The sequence below is a fragment of the Penicillium cinerascens genome, assembly GCF_028974065.1.
Source record: "Penicillium cinerascens strain IBT 15544 chromosome Unknown contig_5_segment0_segment0, whole genome shotgun sequence".
Classification (NCBI taxonomy): domain Eukaryota; kingdom Fungi; phylum Ascomycota; class Eurotiomycetes; order Eurotiales; family Aspergillaceae; genus Penicillium; species Penicillium cinerascens.
The window spans coordinates 3,248,051-3,265,606 of NW_026695294.1; the positions used below are offsets into that span (position 1 = coordinate 3,248,051).

At 53.0% G+C, this 17,556-nt stretch overlaps 5 protein-coding genes across 5 annotated transcripts; 1 reads left to right on the top strand and 4 right to left on the bottom strand.

The window, feature by feature from the left end:
* Positions 1-2,497: 2,497 nt before the first annotated feature.
* Positions 2,498-2,908, top strand: N7498_005705 (CVNH domain-containing protein; the record flags this gene model as incomplete). The annotated part of the gene is made up of 2 exons (XM_058452767.1): positions 2,498-2,630; positions 2,715-2,908. The coding sequence occupies 2 exons, from the start codon at positions 2,498-2,500 to the stop codon at positions 2,906-2,908; spliced, it is 327 nt and encodes a 108-aa protein (XP_058309305.1).
* Positions 2,909-4,260: 1,352 nt separating this feature from the next.
* Positions 4,261-7,285, bottom strand: N7498_005706 (putative importin beta-2 subunit). The gene is made up of 3 exons (XM_058452768.1): positions 7,154-7,285; positions 4,451-7,066; positions 4,261-4,387 (listed from the first exon to the last, which is right to left on the bottom strand). Exons 1-3 carry the CDS (start codon positions 7,253-7,255, stop codon positions 4,286-4,288), a joined length of 2,820 nt encoding a protein of 939 aa, XP_058309306.1. The 5' UTR covers positions 7,256-7,285; the 3' UTR covers positions 4,261-4,285.
* Positions 7,286-8,164: 879 nt separating this feature from the next.
* On the bottom strand, positions 8,165-11,138 carry N7498_005707 (uncharacterized protein; the record flags this gene model as incomplete). Its single annotated transcript, XM_058452769.1, has 3 exons — positions 8,165-10,093; positions 10,150-10,865; positions 10,928-11,138. The coding sequence occupies 3 exons, from the start codon at positions 11,136-11,138 to the stop codon at positions 8,165-8,167; spliced, it is 2,856 nt and encodes a 951-aa protein (XP_058309307.1).
* A 515-nt stretch (positions 11,139-11,653) lies between these two features.
* On the bottom strand, positions 11,654-13,288 carry N7498_005708 (DUF803 domain membrane protein; the record flags this gene model as incomplete). The annotated part of the gene is made up of 8 exons (XM_058452770.1): positions 11,654-12,113; positions 12,164-12,455; positions 12,512-12,672; positions 12,726-12,816; positions 12,872-12,962; positions 13,075-13,100; positions 13,158-13,201; positions 13,275-13,288. The coding sequence occupies 8 exons, from the start codon at positions 13,286-13,288 to the stop codon at positions 11,654-11,656; spliced, it is 1,179 nt and encodes a 392-aa protein (XP_058309308.1).
* A 1,485-nt stretch (positions 13,289-14,773) lies between these two features.
* Positions 14,774-17,235, bottom strand: N7498_005709 (uncharacterized protein; the record flags this gene model as incomplete). The annotated part of the gene is made up of 2 exons (XM_058452771.1): positions 14,774-16,144; positions 16,198-17,235. The coding sequence occupies 2 exons, from the start codon at positions 17,233-17,235 to the stop codon at positions 14,774-14,776; spliced, it is 2,409 nt and encodes an 802-aa protein (XP_058309309.1).
* Between the last annotated feature and the right edge of the window lie 321 nt (positions 17,236-17,556).

The window sequence follows — 17,556 nt, forward strand, 5'->3', positions numbered from 1 at the left end:
CAGCGGGATTGGTGGCTTGGCGTCCCTCCTGCAGCGGTGACGAATCAGTGGTAATGAGAGCCCTTCTTTGGGGATCGTTGCAGGAAAAGGGGGACGATTATTGAGTGTGTTGAGTTGCCCATGGCGTCCTGGTTTTTCTTTTTCTGTTTTCTTTTTCTTTCATCCCTGCAATCCATGAGGGCTCCCCGTCGCCAAGATGCAGGGGCCGACAGAGCAAAAAAGAAAGCCTGGTGAGAATACGATTGGACGCGGGGAATGCCACCGATCTCCTACGGGCCTGGCAAGGCTCCGCGATCTTCAAACCCTGGACCGGTGGATCAAAACGTCGGGAAAGAATGAGCACCGTATACCGATTCGAGTAAAGGGGGAGTCAATCACTGCGCTAATCCAGATTCGCCCTCGTGGGTCGAGCCTGACAGGCGCCGCTTCTACCCGTGGGAAATTTGAGTCAGACGGGACGGGCGCTGGATCGGGTCAAGACAACCGAGTGTGCAGAACGGCAGAGTTTCGGGCGTCAGAGACTGAACTTTTTAGATGGGATTGGGTGGGACCGTCCAGGGGCAGGTGCAGGCGCGGGTACGAGAATGTACGTAGACATCGGTCGCTCGGGATGACCGCTTCTCCGTCTTGCATTCCCTGCTTCATGGATCGGAGCTCTCGCTCGTGGCTCTTGGCTCGTGGCTCGTGGCTCGTGGCTCCCCGGTGTCCCGGAGATCGGTTCCCCTTGTCCAAGTTACCGCTGGGCTGGAACTGCAGGGAGGGTATCGAGGCTGACGTCGGAGAGCTCGAAGGGGAAAATGGATAGGGGCTATGCAGGATGCAGGGATGGAGAGTCGTCAGCAATTTTCCTACAGGGTCCGGGGCATTGGATCCGGACGTTGATTCGGGAGACGCAGACGAGCCAAGCCTAGTGCACCAGGATCATCTGCAGCTTCTGTCTCACTCCCTGGTCTTCTGCAGTGACCGCCAGTTTCACCCCAGTCACCACGTTTTCTGGCGATGAAGCGCATGTCAGAAGTCGGTGTATCCTACGTAACCGCCTGAATCGGAAACCAAGGCAGCCAGCCCGTCACTACACGTGGCTCCACGATCGCACGGGGGGACGATCACCAGGGTCGTTTCCCACCCCCTGGTGTCACTCGAGTACGTTGCCTTTTCTGGGCGGTTCGGAGAATCCCGCGAACCACGGACTCTCGGTCCTGTTCGGTAGGGGATCTGGAGTGATTGGGATCATCGTCTCGCCCCAAAACACCGGCCGTCGCTTCTCGCAACATGGCGCCAAATGAGGTTAGCGCGTGTTGCAAAAGCTTTTGTCGATTTGGGGGCCAAGTCGGCTCTGTCTTACGGAATACATCGATATTCATTGCTTGTCCGCGATGATTATTGCCTCCTGTGGAGATTTGTCGGATCTGCGAGAAGCTTTGCCTGCTCCACTCTCGACTATTGAAACACCACCATGGACGGAGGCCGTTGGGGTCCACTGGGGCCACTGGGGCCACTGGGTTCTATCTGCGGGCGAATGGAGGGCGAATGGACAACGGGCATCGGCTGGATACCTTCAGAGCCCTTACCCCGGATACATTGCATGATCAGACCACATGGAATCCAAGTCTAGATAGATCCAAATGGAAGAATCATAACGTGTCCAGCTGGACGCATAGAGCAAAAGCACGGCCCGTGGACCACGGGAGACGCTAACCAACTTAAAAGGACGCCAAAAAAATGCCAAGAGGGTGCCATCCTGGACGCCCGAGGCTGGACTCACCTACGTTAGTCCACGCAATACACCACACTGGCCCGTCGATCCATCGAGATCACCAATGAACTATCCGGTTTGTCGGGTCCGTCGCTGCCTCGTTGCCTCCGGTCATGGCGGCGATCTTGAGAGATCCACCGGGCGACTAGACGGGACTTTCAACGAGACTGAAAACGGACGAGCAAAATAAGCCAGAAACTATGTCCGAGTAGGTCAGGAGTCGCAGATTCGACTCCCTCGCTTGTCGAGATGGCTCGATATTGACCTGCTCGGACGGCCAAAGTATTACCTGTACTCCGTAGCGATCGACCGGCGAAGTCAAATAAAGTCAGTTAGCGTCAACCTTCTTCCGCAAGCCACCCCTGCAGTCCGTCTCCCGCTAAGCCGATGGCTGATACTAGGGTAAGGACAAGGCAGTCCTGAAGCGTAAGGCTGAAATCCTGTGTCTATACCAGGTGCCTGTACAGTGCCCGACGCCATCGCACTCTGAGGTCATCATGACCTTGGAGCAGATTAGGCCAGCATGATGTAGCCCTGGAGCCACCGCCTCTTGCACACGTTGTATGCCGGACGTGGCCAGCGACACCATACCGATGTCATTGGGAATAACCTCCCTGGCCCCTGTATATCATCGAGCAGGGCACTTTCCCATCCTCCTCCCGTTAAGACCAACACGACCATACCCCGGGGTGTCTAGACCTCTTGTAAAGAATAACCCAGCATCGAACACAAATCAACACGATGGGCTTCCACAATTCATCCATGAACATCCACCTCAGGGACAGGCACGTCCTCTGCGCCTACTGCCAGCGACCTTCCGGAGAAGCCACGTATTCCGAGCTGGACCTGGACTCGATCCTCGGGACGGTGAAGGGTAAGCAAGACTTGATCCCATGCACCACGCAAGAACCTGCATGAAGCTGCCGGTTCTCAAACGGACTAACGCGAGGCTCTGCAGGCAAATTCAAATGGAGCGCCGAGAACTTCTCCGGTTCGGCGTCGGATATCTACCTTGAACAGGAGGGTCCGATGTATGAGCCCATCTTGCATGTGCAGCTGGATGACGGGGACGGGCCCTATGATGACTATGTGAACTTGGCGTATTGTATCAAGAACGAGGATGGGAAATTGAAGTACATGGATTGTTTCTAGGATACTGTGCCGAGGTGACCGATTTGGAAGTGATAGAGAATATATAGGAGAGTCGCTTATCTTGTCCCGTCACCCTCCCTGCCTGAACCAGTAAGCGAGGTGTTGAAACCGAGGTAAATTATCAGTAAGGGGTACTGGTACACGGGCGTCCAACTATATAACTACAGCTGAGGCGGAGACTAAAATTGCACCTAAGACTTTACCCCTGGTATCCGGGGACGGCTAGGCCCAGATAAGAACGACTCAGGTCGTGGAGTGCCACCGTTTGGAGTGTAGTATACCAACATACTAGACATAGAGCACCGGGGAAGTCCACGATAGCCTCAAAACGTCGGCATACCAGATCAGGAAAAGACTGACAGGTGGCTTGGCACCGAGACCAAAGGGAGAATTTCAAAAGCCGAACGGTGGATGTTTTCGTGAAAAGAAACGCAATCGGGAAAGGCTCGCGTCTTGGTATGCCCAGACTCGCAGGGCCAATCGCCTGGCGTTGGAGTTAAGCTCAGGCTCCCGGGCGTCAAATAAGCGAAATGGGCGGGGATTGCCTTGAATTGCGAGTCACTGTCCCTCTGTTGGGTACCTGAATTTGGTAGACGCGTTTTACTCGATTAGGGAGGTAGTTACGTCGGGGTCTGCGGGTTTTGTGTGTATGGACGAGTCAACAACGTCAAGCTCGTTGCCTCTCCGTTAGCCGATGTCGTAGTGTCGACGACCGGTTTGGTGCTATGCTACAAAGGGTGAAAGTTCCGCTGGACCTGCGCACGTCCGACCGCGAGATTACCTGGTATAGACGAATAGAACGTGGGAAAATGCTACCTAAGTTATTGGGGTGTATCTATCTAATCTATCTATGTAGGAATGAAGTTGAAAAAGCCAACGCTGAATCACGAACTACCAAAATAGGAACCGGCCCCTGATAGACATCGACATGCATAAAAGAAAAGAGAAAGCGAGGTCATCAGATAGCCATGCCCATTGCAATCGTGAGATATAACATAGATAAACAGTCATTTCACACCTTTCCTAATCCCTATGAAGTTCCTCATCTCCCCGCCCTCTCGCGCAATGGTAAGATATGCAGAACAAGGCAGAAAAGAAATCGCAAAAACAACTCCTCAAGTGCCCAATTCTCGCAGTGCTATGACCTGTATCCTATGTCCTTTTGGTTCCTCCCTTTCCGTTCGTTCCTCCTATTTCTTGGTCGAGTAAATGATAAAGCGATGACGTGGCGAAGAGGGCAATGAAGACGCTGAATTCAAAAAAAAGGGTGACAAGAGGCTTAAGAGAGGAGGCAATGACTGAGTAGAAAGGTGCCATTGCCCCTCCCCTCGAGTCTCGATGTCGGGGAAAAGGGGTCAGTGCGAAGTGCTGCCAGGTTCAAACCTGGTAGGCCGAACGCAGCTTCTGGGCCATGGGAGGCGGCAGCTGTGAGAGGAAAGAATCGAAGTTGGGTATCATGTTTTTATAACCTTGTAGGACCTGTGCGAATTCGTTAGACGTCGGAAGTACGACGGATTAATGATTTGGTGATGAAAAACATACCTGCTGGAACGAGCTTTGGATATCCCGGAATTCCTCCTGTGACAGCGACTTGTTCGGGAACGAGGCAATGGCCCGGAAGTAGTCCACCAGGCTGGCTTCCATTGCCTGGGGGTTCTTCATGATGACCTGGTTGAAGCCCAGGAACGCGGACGCCTTCTCGCGAGTGAAGTCGATCTTGCTCATCGACTTCAAGAAAGAGCTCGCGTAGTCACCCAGACGCGGTGCTATCGCATCAGGGCAACAGAGGCCAAGCCGTCCAAGGGCCATGGCAGCGTTTTCATTGACGGAGTCAATGATCTCCTCGTTGTTGATGATAACCAACAGTGCGTGGTACAGCTTCTCGACATAGGGAGACAAAGGAGCGTTCGCGTTGACGGCAATCTCACCACATGACCAACAGGCGTTATTCAACACACTGAAGCCAGTGTGGCGGTCATCATCACGGATGAGGTCCAAGTCAAGCTGTTCAATCAGGGTAGGCATAATGGTGGGGATAAACGGTTCCAGGTGAGGGTAAATGCTGATGGCACAGTCACCCAGAAGAGCATACGAAGACTGGCGGACCTCGTAATTAGCGTCTCGCATACAGTAGCAAAGCAGATCGAAGAAGCGCGGCGTCGAGGTGGCCACCAGCTCGCCGCTCTTTTGCGGATCGATAGCCTGGATGATAGCACTGAGAAGATCCAGGCTGGTGACCAGGAAATCTTTGTCCGGCTCATCAAGAGTCTCGTTGTTCGTCGCAGCGATGGATGTCTCCAGGTTCTTGTAGATGATGCCAGTGCAGCGCTGGAAAAGGTTGGGCGCAAATGGTGCAAAGGCATCTCCGTAGGCAGCAGCGACGTAGCCAAGACACTCGAGCAGCGGGAAAAGTTCTCGTGAGTCATCGACGACCATGTTGTATCGGCCGATGAGGGCGGGCATAAGGATGTCGACCAACTGGGGCTTGGCCAGCTCGTCCATGACGCACTCAGCAAGCGTCTGGATGCAGTCATAAAGGATGTACATGTTGCGATCCTTGTACTTGCCGAAGCACTGAACGAATTGGCGAAGAATGGGCTCACAGTAGGGCACCAGATTGCCATCCGACTTCTCCTCCAGGCTGGCGAATGCAGACGCAGCGGCCTCCTGCACCTTCTTATTGTTGTCAAGCATCCGATGGAGGATACCTTCCATCATCGGCTCAAAGAACTGGGCCTTCTGCGAGGGATCGTGAAGGTGAGAAGCCCACTCGGAGTAGCGTCCTAAGCACCAGCAGGTAATTTGCCGAACAACGGGTTGAGCGTCATTCAGCAGAGAGATCAGATATGGCACCAGCTCCGGCAGGTGGGGTGTCACAGCATCCATGCAGCCATCTGCAACAGCACCGAGAGTAAGAACCGCAGCTTCGCGGTTTGGCCACTGCTCGTGGCGCAGGGTCTCCTTCAAGTACGGGAGAATAACCTCAAAGATAGGGTTGTGGTAGACATTCGAGAAAACATCCAGAGCGGCGGCGGAGCACTTCCGCAAGGTCCATTCATCCTCGGGGTCACCAAACTCCGAGTCCTCAATTTCACCCTCGCTGAGATCGTCTTCGTCTTCCTCCTGGGGCTGCTGCTGCTGCTGCTGAGCGCCATTTGCCTGATCGCCCAGTTTTTTTTCACCGCGAGCGCCCTGGGCCTTGGCAAATTGCGGCTTCAAATCCTCTGCGCGATCCTCGGCCTCTGCATCATCCTCCTCAGCCATCAGGCGAATGACATCGTCCTCTTCGTACACCATGCTTTGGAGCAAAACGGGGATGACCTTCGACATGAATGGTGCCAAAGGCTCCTGCAAGCGATCCTGCTCACCGGCGACAATCCAAAACTCCGCCGCATCGAGAGCAAGCTCCGGGTCCTCCTGGTTTTGCTGTTGCATGAGGATGTAGCTGACGAGGCCATCCAAGTGGGGGATGAGCTTCTCTGGCGCAAACTCAACAAGCTGAGAGAAAGACTGGCACACCATCTTCCGAACCTCGGTGTCGTTGTCAGACGACAGGTTGAAAAGCTGGGATAGGAACAAGTCGAGCGAGGCCATTAAGGCCTGGGGCTGGTGCGGGAGGAAGATGTGAAGGCTGTTCAGGGCGAGCGAGCGCACTCGAGGACTATCGCGAGTGGTGAATTCCAGCAGCTTGGGGATAATCACGTCGAGCGGGCGTTGGCCCTGGTAGTCTCGGTCCAGGATCTTGCGGTTGTCCTCGCAGACCTTAAACAGGGCTGCCATTGCCGCTTCCTGGGCAGGGACCGACACATCGCCCGGGGAGTTTCCAACGAGAGACAGCAGCTCGTGCAGGATCTCGGGCCAGGCCAGCAGACCACCCCGCTGCACCAGTTCCGTGATGATACTGCCGGCACCTCTCTGGACCTGACGATCATTATCGCGGAGCGCAACCAGAGCAGCAGATCGAATGAAGACCAAGCTCTGCTGGGGGAGGGTGTGGTAGCCCCAAGCGATCTTGGTCTTAATGTTCATGGCGGCAGCAAATCGCACAAAGTTGTAGATGTTTGCGTCCATGCCGACGGCGGGAGGGACCTGTGCGGTGGAGAAAAGGTAGGTGATGTAGTTGACATAGTCCGGAGAGGATGTGGCCTGAGCCAGCATCTGTCATGGCGAGGCATTTAGTCAGTCATGAAGTTCAAGATGTTCAGAAGAGGGGGTAAAATGCGGTAAGGGAAAAAATCAAGATACCTCTTCGGCTTGCTTCCGCATGGCCGGGTCCTGGCCATTGAGGGAGTCTCTGAGGCAGCATGCCAGCTGCCTCAATGGCTCATCCTGAGGTTGCCAATCCATGTTGAAGCAGTGTCAAAAGTCGACTGCGGTGTGAGGCGCAAAAGTGCGTGCGGTACAAGGATCCCCGCCAAGAATGTGGGAACGGGCCCCTTCGCTGGTCCCCCAGATTCTGAGGCGAAACAGCAACAAGTCCTGATCGGTCCGAACAGGAGCAGGGATAGGAAAATTTGGGATTTTCACTTGAAGTGACCAAGAGATCCCCAAAAAAAAATCAAAGGGCAAAAAAAGGAGTGTCCAACTGACGGAATCGAGGCGTAGTGCGGGCAGAAAAATGATCTCCAAAGAGAAAGGCGGTAGGTAGGCTTCAATGCCGCCTCCAACTCATCCAGCCAAAACAGTCCATAAGATAATATTCGAATGTTTCCGAGGAAAGGTTTTGACTACTCTGGCTGAATACTCGGGTGTACTATGGCGAGATGATACGATATATATATCAGCGCCTGAGGTATGGCATATTAGATCATCATGTCCTGAGCGGGTGGATCTTGTTATCACTGACGAAGAGCGGTGATGGATGGGATGGCCTTACAATGGAATAAAAAACGATATTTCGAACTACCTATATGAATACACCTCATCTCGGTAGGAGACTCTGCTAAGAGGTTAAGAACAAAGTGACTCGAAGAAAGTGAGTAGACAAACAGAAATATCAGTTGAAAAGTGTCACTGCTCACTTAAGATACGGGTTGGGACGATTGTAAAACATAAACTTCCAAGGTTGTATATTATCCATGGTTTGAAACTCTCCCCAGTGGAAGACGTGAAATTAATGCAGACTTCCGCCGGTCCCCTAGATATCGATCAGGGCATTTCCCTCCATCTCCTTCCAAGCTTCTTCCAAAAGATGATATGAAATGCGTGTTTGTAGATTAAGTCCAAGCCGAACAAACCCAAGCTCACCGAGCCGACTCAAGCCCAGACCATCTTCTTGATATCGTAGACGAGATACTCCAAGATCCCAGTACGCTTCTTAGCATCAGCCAAGGATATAATATCCGACTGCTCAACCACCGACACCGAATCAACATTTTGCCCCGCACCCGCCAGCATAGCACGCTCAATATCCTGACAGATAGACCGCACCTGATCAAGCTCTCTAACGGTGGCAATTCCAGTAGGCCCAAGACGAGGGCTAGCCCCTGGGGTTGACAGAGGCATTGATTTAAAGGCAACGAAGCGGGTTGTTGCACGTTTCGTGCCACGCAGCCAAGACACCAGGTCCCACTCGCCATTGTTACTGGTTGCTTCGAGAGCAGCGGGACGCACGCTTGTCTGCAAGGAGCGCGTGTTGACGCGTAGGGCGTTTTCATCGCCGTCCCGGTATGCGATAACTAGGCCGACGTTGCTACGCTCGTTGGCTTGGGTGTCTGTCAGGATGGAGGTGATGTATGTTCCGTAGTGGATGCGGGAGATCGAGCGGTGATCGATGCGTTCGAAGGAGAGTACTTTGTCGGTTTCCCAGTCGAAGCGGCAGCTGTATACTGCTGCGTCTGTCAAGAGGAGAACGGATTCTTCGAACGGAAGTGTGCGAAGGGTGTTGGGTTGCCGGGGTGTCAGCATGGTCCAGCCGCCGAGGAATTCTTCGTCGGGACTGCTGATTACGATCTTGCAGCTGGTGTCGATGGCGTTTTGTCGAATTTTCTGAACTGAGATGCCCGGGTCGGAGGTTTGTAACTTCATGGCGAATTCATCGAAGACATGTGTTGACACGTTGCCCAAAAGATAATCAATGCAAGCTTGAGAGAAGTAGTCGTTGACAATGTTGTTGTAGTATCGAGAAAGTGTCAGTCCCAGGTCGTTGAGGGCTCCTCGGTAATCACGCTTGCGAGTGCGGGTGTAGTCGCCTTTCAGGGCTGCAGTCGACGAATACTGCTTTGAGATCGCATCTCCATTGTCTGCCCATAGCGTATTGAACCATTGCGTTGAGGAGTCTTTGCTTAGGTCGATATAGATTCCTTCATTCTGAAGCTGGCGCTCGAGTGCCCATTGACCGAATGCACACTGTGCAACACCAGTGCGGTCGAGACAATCCATGCAATTGGTCCGCACAATACCAACTTGCTTGTGCGAGGAAGTGCCATCCTTGACGGTAGTATAACCAAACTGGTCAAGTGTTTCCTTCAGACGGTCGACCAACCGGCTGACATTCTCGAACTTCATACCGCGGCACTCATTGTGGAAATCGAACCATTCTAGACGCAGCGGCTGACCATCGATGCCACCAGCTTTGTTGAAAACATCGGCGTACCTCTCATATTGCTCGCCCACTTTCAATTCCCCGGCATGCTTGTCAATCAAGGACACTGCCTGGATCTTGCCGTACCTCCGGCTAAGTTCTCGGAAGTGTCTTTCAAAAGCGAGCTGGTTGGTCTCTGCAGAATGGTGCAATACCGGAATTGGCTTGAACGCGTACGGTGACTGCGAAAAGTAGAGCGGAATTGACCCTCGCACCTGCAGATACGAATAAGCATTATGCGATGGGTCCCAGTCAGGCACCGAGAGAATCTGCTCCGTTTCCACGGTGTTGGCAGTATTGCCCTCGTCATCCACGCCACGCCGAAGGTAACGAACGCCAGGTCGCTTGACAGATCGCCTCGAAATCAAAGTCAAAAGGAAGTTCTGCTTCGGAGATTCTGTCTCAATAGCCTCTGCGTCTTGGCTCTCGCCAACGATGCGAGCTTCGGCAAGTTCTTCTTTAGGACTTCCGTCCGATTCTTTCTTCTCAGGAACAGCGACTGTAAATTCTCGCTGGCCAACAAAGCCTTGCAACAAGGGTAAGACGAAGCCATGAGCATCGCTATCTATAAATGCTGACATGAGATGTTTGTTCCAGAAATACTATAGAACATCCCATATTAGCAACCTGCCACTTACCCACCCTGGAGTAAACATACCAATGGATCAACGGTCTTGTGAAGAGGCAAATGTCCACTCCACGGTCCCTGTGCATTATAAGACCGCGTAAGATCATAATCATATGCAAAGAAGAAATTATGCGACGCTAATAGCAGTTTCGTATATCGAAGCAACTTTGGCAACAGCTCAGCCGCTTGGTCGGACCCCGGCTGGTTGATATCACTCTGGGATCCAAACTCCTGCGGTACAACTGCCACAGTGGTAGCTGCATCTCCAGCTTCCGAGCCATCAGTCGACATCCGAGGCGTGTCATCGAATGGCGACTCAGGCACTTCCGGTTCCAGCGCGCCAGGCCTGGGCAAGCCCAGGTTCTTGCGCGAGAGCCAATTCGCTGCGAATCGTCCAAATCGGAGACGTTTCCCGATCACGTCCTCTGCTATACTGCTGACGCTGATGCCGCGCGCGTGGAAGGTCTCGCGGCTGGGTGATGTCGGCGCACTGCCAATCTCTGTTGGTGCCCCGTCTGTAATATTATCTGGTACATCTTCTTCATCAGACTCGGGATCAAGGTTTGGATCTCCCTGAGACACCTCTTTTCGGGCCTGCGTGATCGCGCGGGTTGCGTCTTCCTGGGAGGACGTGGGGATGATCGCGACATTGGTCACGGCGTATACAGGATGGCCTTGAATTTGAGCGACCTGTTGGCGCTGGGTGACAGAGACGAGGAACGAATATGACGCGACTGACAAGAGGCCTGTAATCACATTGCGGGTTAGATACCTGCTGCGCGGGGTTATTCGGCCGGGGCGGACTCACCAACTAGACCGTATGCCTCCAACACATCACGTCCCTCGAATGCTTCCGGGGCCGAGGCTGGCAGGGCGGTGATCTTGTTCGTCTTGTAGTCGATGCGGATGGACGAGGCCTCATTGTTGCTGCCACCGGTGAATCGCGATCCACCGTTCGCGTGTAGAATCAGGCCGTCGACCGCAGCGACGACGACCAACTTGCGCAGTACACCGGGCATGGCGAAGAAGGAGCTGCAAAATTCAACGGGTCGAATTTCGCAGTTTTTCACATCCCCGCAAAGCACAGGGCTGTCGGATGCAAGTTTTCCATAACAGCTGACCGGCCACTACATCATCGGATCGGAGGCTAGCCCCACATCGCTCGGTGCGTACTAACAGTTACTTGGAAGATACTTTGGAGATTCGTCTCTAATTGCGCAAGGAAATCCAATGAACATTCGGTATATACAATGATGATGCCTCTCTCGCCAACAAATCAGAAGAAACAGAGAAAATAAATTCAACCATAGGTAACCCAGAGTCATATCCAATCGTTTCATACGGGCATGTCCAGTGCCCGGTATGGGATTGCCCGAGCATCAATCAACCTCGGGCGTTTTGGGAGGGGAAAAATAAAAATACAGGATGCTCAAGAGAGGAGCCGGTGGCTCGTAGTGCGTGGCGGGAAATAGCGTGGCGGCAGTAACCTCGTAAGGATGGAGATATGCTATATTTCACACTCCAGACTTGCAGATCAGATCTGGCTATTCTGCTTGGTGTGGATAGCCGTACGTTGCTCTTCGTTGCGCGAGAACGTCGGCCCTGGCTCTCCATCACTATCTTCCCCCAACTGATGCAACCCGATGCCTGAGTTGTTCTCGACGTCGTACGAGTGAATGAGCCCTTCGCGATCCCCGTGGCCGTTGAGGTAGGCGCTGGAGGAGCTCCGGCGGGACTGCATTGAACGCCGGGTCTGAAAGCTGGCGATGCCGTCTGTCGGCACTCCATCATCATCAAACTTGGCATTCGACATTCTTGTTCCGTCGGGGTCGTGTCGGGACAGATTGAGGAGGTAGACGCCGGTAAAGATGATCAGGAATCCGCAGAGTAAGGAAATGGTGTTGACTGCATCGGTGGTGTTGAAACCCTGGAAGAGAATGAAGGAGGCGCAGAGCGTGGCGGTCGTGAAAGTGACATAGTAGAGGGGGTTAACACTGATCCTGTTAGCACCAGTCCGAACTCGGCTATTCAAGATTGTACTCACATCGAGGTCGAGAACGAGTTCAATGCTTTGTTAAAGTAGTTCATTTGAGTGAGAATGCAGAAGCCGGTAACGATGGCGAACACGTAAGTCGACGCATGGACAAATTGGTTGTTGCCCTGGAAAGTGAGCTTGACCGCAATACCGAAGGCCTTGACGGACATGACCGAGACCGAGCCAACTGTAGAGCAAATCGAGATGAAAATGAGCGGGTTCTTCTTGCCGTATACTGGCGCGACCCGATAGATCATCACGGTCGAGAAGATGGCCACCGCCAGACAGTACAACAGGAAAGCTGCGGAAAGAGTCAGCCGCAATTATATCGTCCACCTCGGAATTTTCGCCACGTACGCGCTTTCACAGCATATCCCAACAGAACATCGATTCTGTCGACCGGCTTGTCAGGAGGCGCATGGAGGACAATGACGACGGATCCGAGAAGGCACATGGCGCAACCCAATTTGCCCAATGTACCCAACCGCTCCTTGAGGAAGTATGAACCGAGGACCGCACTGTGTCGCTGTTAGCAATGTCGCCGGCCATCGCAGGGAGGGCGGGTGCGTACCCGATCAGCACACTCAGTGCACCGAGAGGTGTGACGAGGATCGCGGGCGCAAAGGCATAGGCGGCAAAGTTGGCAACTTCACCAATGCCCACTATTCGAGTGTTCGTCAGCTGCGAGTTTCACCAGGCTCGATGGAAATTCCCTACATGTGATGACGCCTGCCCACCAAATCGGGCTCTTCAGATATGAGAATCCTTCACCCTCGAAACCATGTCGCTCCGAAGCATGCATCAACCCCTAGGTCCCGTTAGTATTCCTGCTCCAATCATACCGCGACCGGGCTGTCACTTCTCGCCCAGTCGAAGGGTCTCGTTCTTCGGTCGGCGATCGAGGCGGAGGCAGCACGAACCTTTTTCGTAATCACAAAACTCGTACCTAGGCGATTCAGTTAGTTGGCAGTCCGATCGACTGTAGAACGGAGGTAGTTCGTACCAATGGCCATTGTTGACATGATGGCTAATATGAGCCCGACATATCTAATGCGCAACGCAGCCTCGTGTTAGCTTCTGGCCACCTTGTCCACAGGGCTCGGGTGCAGCTGGGTCGTACTTGTCCGGAAGCATCTTGACGTAGTCTCTCTAGGAGCGTACTGCTCCCAACGGCGAAATATATCCAGTGCCAGCAATGGATGGGGGGCGACGGAAACGAGCGACTCGGTAAACGAAGGGAAGGGAGAGAGTCGGAGTAGGCTCAGGGAGGACGTTCAGAGCGGAGAAGCGGAGAAGCGCAGAAGACCGAGCCAGCCCAATCTGCCGGGATGAAGAAAATCGCTAAGGAAGAGTCGGAGTCGCAAGGTGGTGAGAAGCAGAGTGTTCGGTGCCTGCGTGCGGTGGGGTTCTGTTTCGAGACTGGCCGATCGGGACGCGTAAGAGGCAACGGCTGAGCCAAGTGGTCTGCGCCGGCTCTGCAGGGACTGGGGCACGGACTTTTGTAGGTAAATCGGTTGTGTGAGGTTAAATGTTCACAGATTGAAATTGTATGCAGAGGACACAATCGAAGACACCGAGATCCGAACAAAGGGAAGGAATGCTGGTGTTTCATCGGTCCTGGACCCTGAGTGTTCCCAGTGGCGGCGATCGTCGTTTCACATCGATATCACAGTCCAACCGCATTCGGCGCGTCTATACATAGCGCGAGGGCTCCACATGCACCTGCCTGGGCGTCTTTGATTAGATTATCCACCCTTCTAGCCAGGTGTACTTTGATGCACCCCTCGTGATTGGGTTGTTGCTTCCAATAAATAGAGAGACCGATCGGTACATATTGTAAACATGTACCTTCGTTGCCACCTATAACCCCGTGCCTACCTAGGTAAAGTATCCACACATTTCATGCCGAGCATTATGCAATGCAGTCTCTCCGAATTGATCTCATTTACATCCATGTAACTTAAGCACCGCGGTGGGTAATGCGGAAGCTTGGTCCATCTTTTGGTCCGATACTTACTTCCCCGCGGGCTCGGCACAAGCTGCACAAGGTTTAGGCAGCACTGAAATGATCAGGGGATTGCATAAAACACCGTCCACAGAGAACACATCTCATTTTTCAGATTATCCTAGCCTATGAATATCTGAACTAGCCCCGATACGCCGAGTCGAATACTATGTGAGATAGTAGAACGCAGCCCTGATCTTCCATGGGCGCCACACTTTTGAACCGAAAAAATGGTATCTCGCGGGGGGTAGAAAACATGCAGATAGACGTACACAAACACAAGGGGGAGTATGCAAAGCAGGGTGGATGGAAAAGGGCAGGCGTGTTGATTACGCACCCAGATCTGGGCCAATTGTGGATTGAACACAGAAGATTGAGCCCCGAGGACCGCAGCAAAAAAGAAGAAAAACATCACATACCTGGGTATCGTTGCCGAGCGAAAACAAAATTCACGGATCGAAGCCGTTGCTGCTAGGTAGGGTTAGTAGAAAGGGGGTCGAAGAGGTGGAGCTCTTGAATCAAAGCCAACGGTAGCCTATGCGAATCAAAGACGGAAACCCTCGAAAAGGGTGTCAATTGATGAACATGGACACCGAGGCAAAAGAAAAAGTTGTTTACGAGCGGCGACGCTTGATTTCGGGAGTCGTAGTCTCGGAGATGTCCCACTCATCTTCTTCCTCACGGGACCGTTTGGTTGACACGTTGTCAAGGGCGTGGGAGTCAGTAAGGGCAGAATCTTCTTCACCCAGCTCAATGGCCTCAGTAACCTCAGTGACCTCCAAATCAGGTGGGGGGTAGTAGTCGTCAAAATCATTATCGCCGTCACCGTCGCCGGACTGCTGGTTGTCGGCATCGTCTTCTTCGGCGCCATCTTCATCGACGAGAGGAGGGGGAGGGGTGGCGAGGTCGTCTTCAGGGTGTTGTTCTTGCTCGAAGCTCTCGGTAGGCTCAAGCTGACCGTTCTGGCGATCCTTGGCAGGAGTATGCATCAAGTCTTCAGCGATACCAAGCAAATCATCCTCAGGCTCTGGTGTTCGCTCATGGGTTGCGACGTCCTCCCGCGGTGCAGGCTCCAGAGTGGATTCGGATTGCTCGTAGGAACCGTCATCGATATCCTCGGCCAGAGAGTCTTCATCTTCGGGGGCAGCATTCGGTTCATTGAGGTTCTCATCGGCATGGTCTGCGGTTTCCTCGGTTGCGTGCTCACCGGTGTGTGCATTTTGGAAATCTTCGGGCTCCTCGATATTATAGGTTTCCGTTTGCCGAGAAGCATCTTCATGTGCAAGGTCTTCGGCACCAGCGCCCTCTTCGTCTTGGTTACCCAAATCATAAGTTTCAGTGGCGCCTGCATCACCATCTTCAGCTTGCTCGTTTTGCTCAGTTGGATGAGAAGCTGAAGCGACAGTAGCCGACGAATCGGTGTTTTGAGCCTCGGAATCGTAGTGCCCCTCTTCCTCATTGTCATGACCTGCGGCCTCTTCCGCGCGGATATCTTCTTTTACTTCCTGGGCGTCTTCATGATCATCGACAACGGTCTCGGGCTCAGCCTCATAGTCACCAGGAACAGTTTTATGGCTGGCTTCAGCATGCTCTTCTTCCGCATCATTTGTTTCGTCCGGCTCTTGGTGAGACCCCCCGTCAAAGGGGGCGTTGTCTTGAGTAACTTCGTCAAGAACATGGCCTGTCTGATCCTGACGAGTTTCGTTGGCCTTGGAATTCCCACTGGACTGTGTAGTCTCTTCGGCATTTGTAAATTCATCTTCAACGGGGCCAGCCTCATCATAGTCATCCCACTCATGGATTTGAGACAGGCCCTTGCCTTCATTGGCAGCAGCATCAAGGGCAGTCAACTCCGAGTGACATGCCGGCTTGGTTGTTAGGGTAAGATATAGAGCTTCCGGTTCACCATTCCCATCATTATGGCACAGTCGAAGGTATACATTCAGGATCTGATGCAAGGTCATATTGGATGTGTGCGAGGAGTCCTGTGTGAAATTAGCCTCTTGATCCACAAACCACGTCAAAGAATTGTGCTTACCTCTGTTATTTGAATACCAAGGGAATCGATATCAATAACAAGTACCTCATGCTCGGCAACATTATCCAAAAGGATCTCGCGAAGAGAACTGAATAGTTTATCGACATTGTCATAGGCAACATCTTCATCGTGAAGAAAAAATGTTTCTGCCGAGTCGCCTTCGAGAGGCGGGAAGAGGGAAATCTCATTGCCTTGATAAAGAACTTTCACCGGATGTAGTGACTCGTCATCGTGGGCGCCCTGGCCTTCGTTTTGGGGCGGGTCATGAGTTTCAGACTGCTCGCCAATTTCATGATTTGCCTCTGCTGATGAAGATTGAGCTGGAGGAGCTTCAAGACTCTCTACAGGAGCGGGCTCGCTATGCGAAAGCTTTCCTTCCGCGGTCGGAACATTGCTTTTCGCCGCTTCATTAGTTTCTTCAGCAATCTCCACCTTCCGTTCGACATCCTGGTGCTGGGGTTCCTCAGTTTGGACCTTTTCAGTTGTGGTGGGTTCCGAATCTTGGGGATCAGGTTCTTGAGATTTCATCTCAAGAGGAGTAATTTCTGGAGGGCCACCGAAGCCATCCTGGTTCACCGGTTGGGCGACGGGTTCTGAGGCATTTTGGATGGGCTGAACCGTCTGATCGTCGATAGTCGCTGGAACGTCAACTTGGATAGTGGGTAAGACTGGTGCATCCACAGTTACAGGTTGGCCACCCTCTTGCATTTCGGCTTCATAGGTCACTTCTTCGTCCTGGACTTCAATATCGTGATCTTCATCAACGACGTCATCGGCATCGACCATGGATCCTTCGGACGGTTCGTCGACCATGTCGGCATCGTTTATTGCATCGTTATTGAAGAGAGAGGGCTGAGACGTAAGATAATCGTCTGCACCCATCATGTCGCTATCCATATTGGAGACCTGGTCCTCCATAATATCCAGGTCGATATCGAAGTCATCGTTGTGGCCTTGATAGGGAGAGGCCATCTCCATCGAGTCCTCAACAACAGGAACCTCCATGGTGGGAAACGCGAGTGAAGAAGCCGAAGTCATGGCATAGAGACGCGGCAAAAAGGTGGGTGCCACAGACGGTGTCGGGGGGCTCCTCGGTGGAGGCGTCTCGAAAAAGTTCAAGGGGAAATGAAAGTAAGAAAATCAGTGGTTGGGTGAGGCTCAAGTCCACTGCACCGAGGGTAAATGAAGGGAACGAGCTGGAGTGGAGGAAGAGACGAAGGGAAAAAAGAGTTGACGCCGGACTAAGCGAAGGGGGGTGGGCGTGCACGGGCCAAGTCCGAAGAGAACAGAGTAGCGGGCGGCGATGTGTCCCATCAACACCAACACCACAAGGGGCTCTGCCTAACGGTCTACAACTGC

Excerpts from the sequence above, each read along its gene's own strand:
- N7498_005706 (XM_058452768.1), bottom strand. The coding sequence starts at position 7,255 with ATGGATTGGCAACCTCAGGATGAGCCATTGAGGCAGCTGGCATGCTGC. Across the intron at positions 7,067-7,153 it reads TGCGGAAGCAAGCCGAAGAG|ATGCTGGCTCAGGCCACATC; the intron begins GTATCTTGATTT and ends TCGCCATGACAG. Across the intron at positions 4,388-4,450 it reads TCCAAAGCTCGTTCCAGCAG|GTCCTACAAGGTTATAAAAA; the intron begins GTATGTTTTTCA and ends GAATTCGCACAG.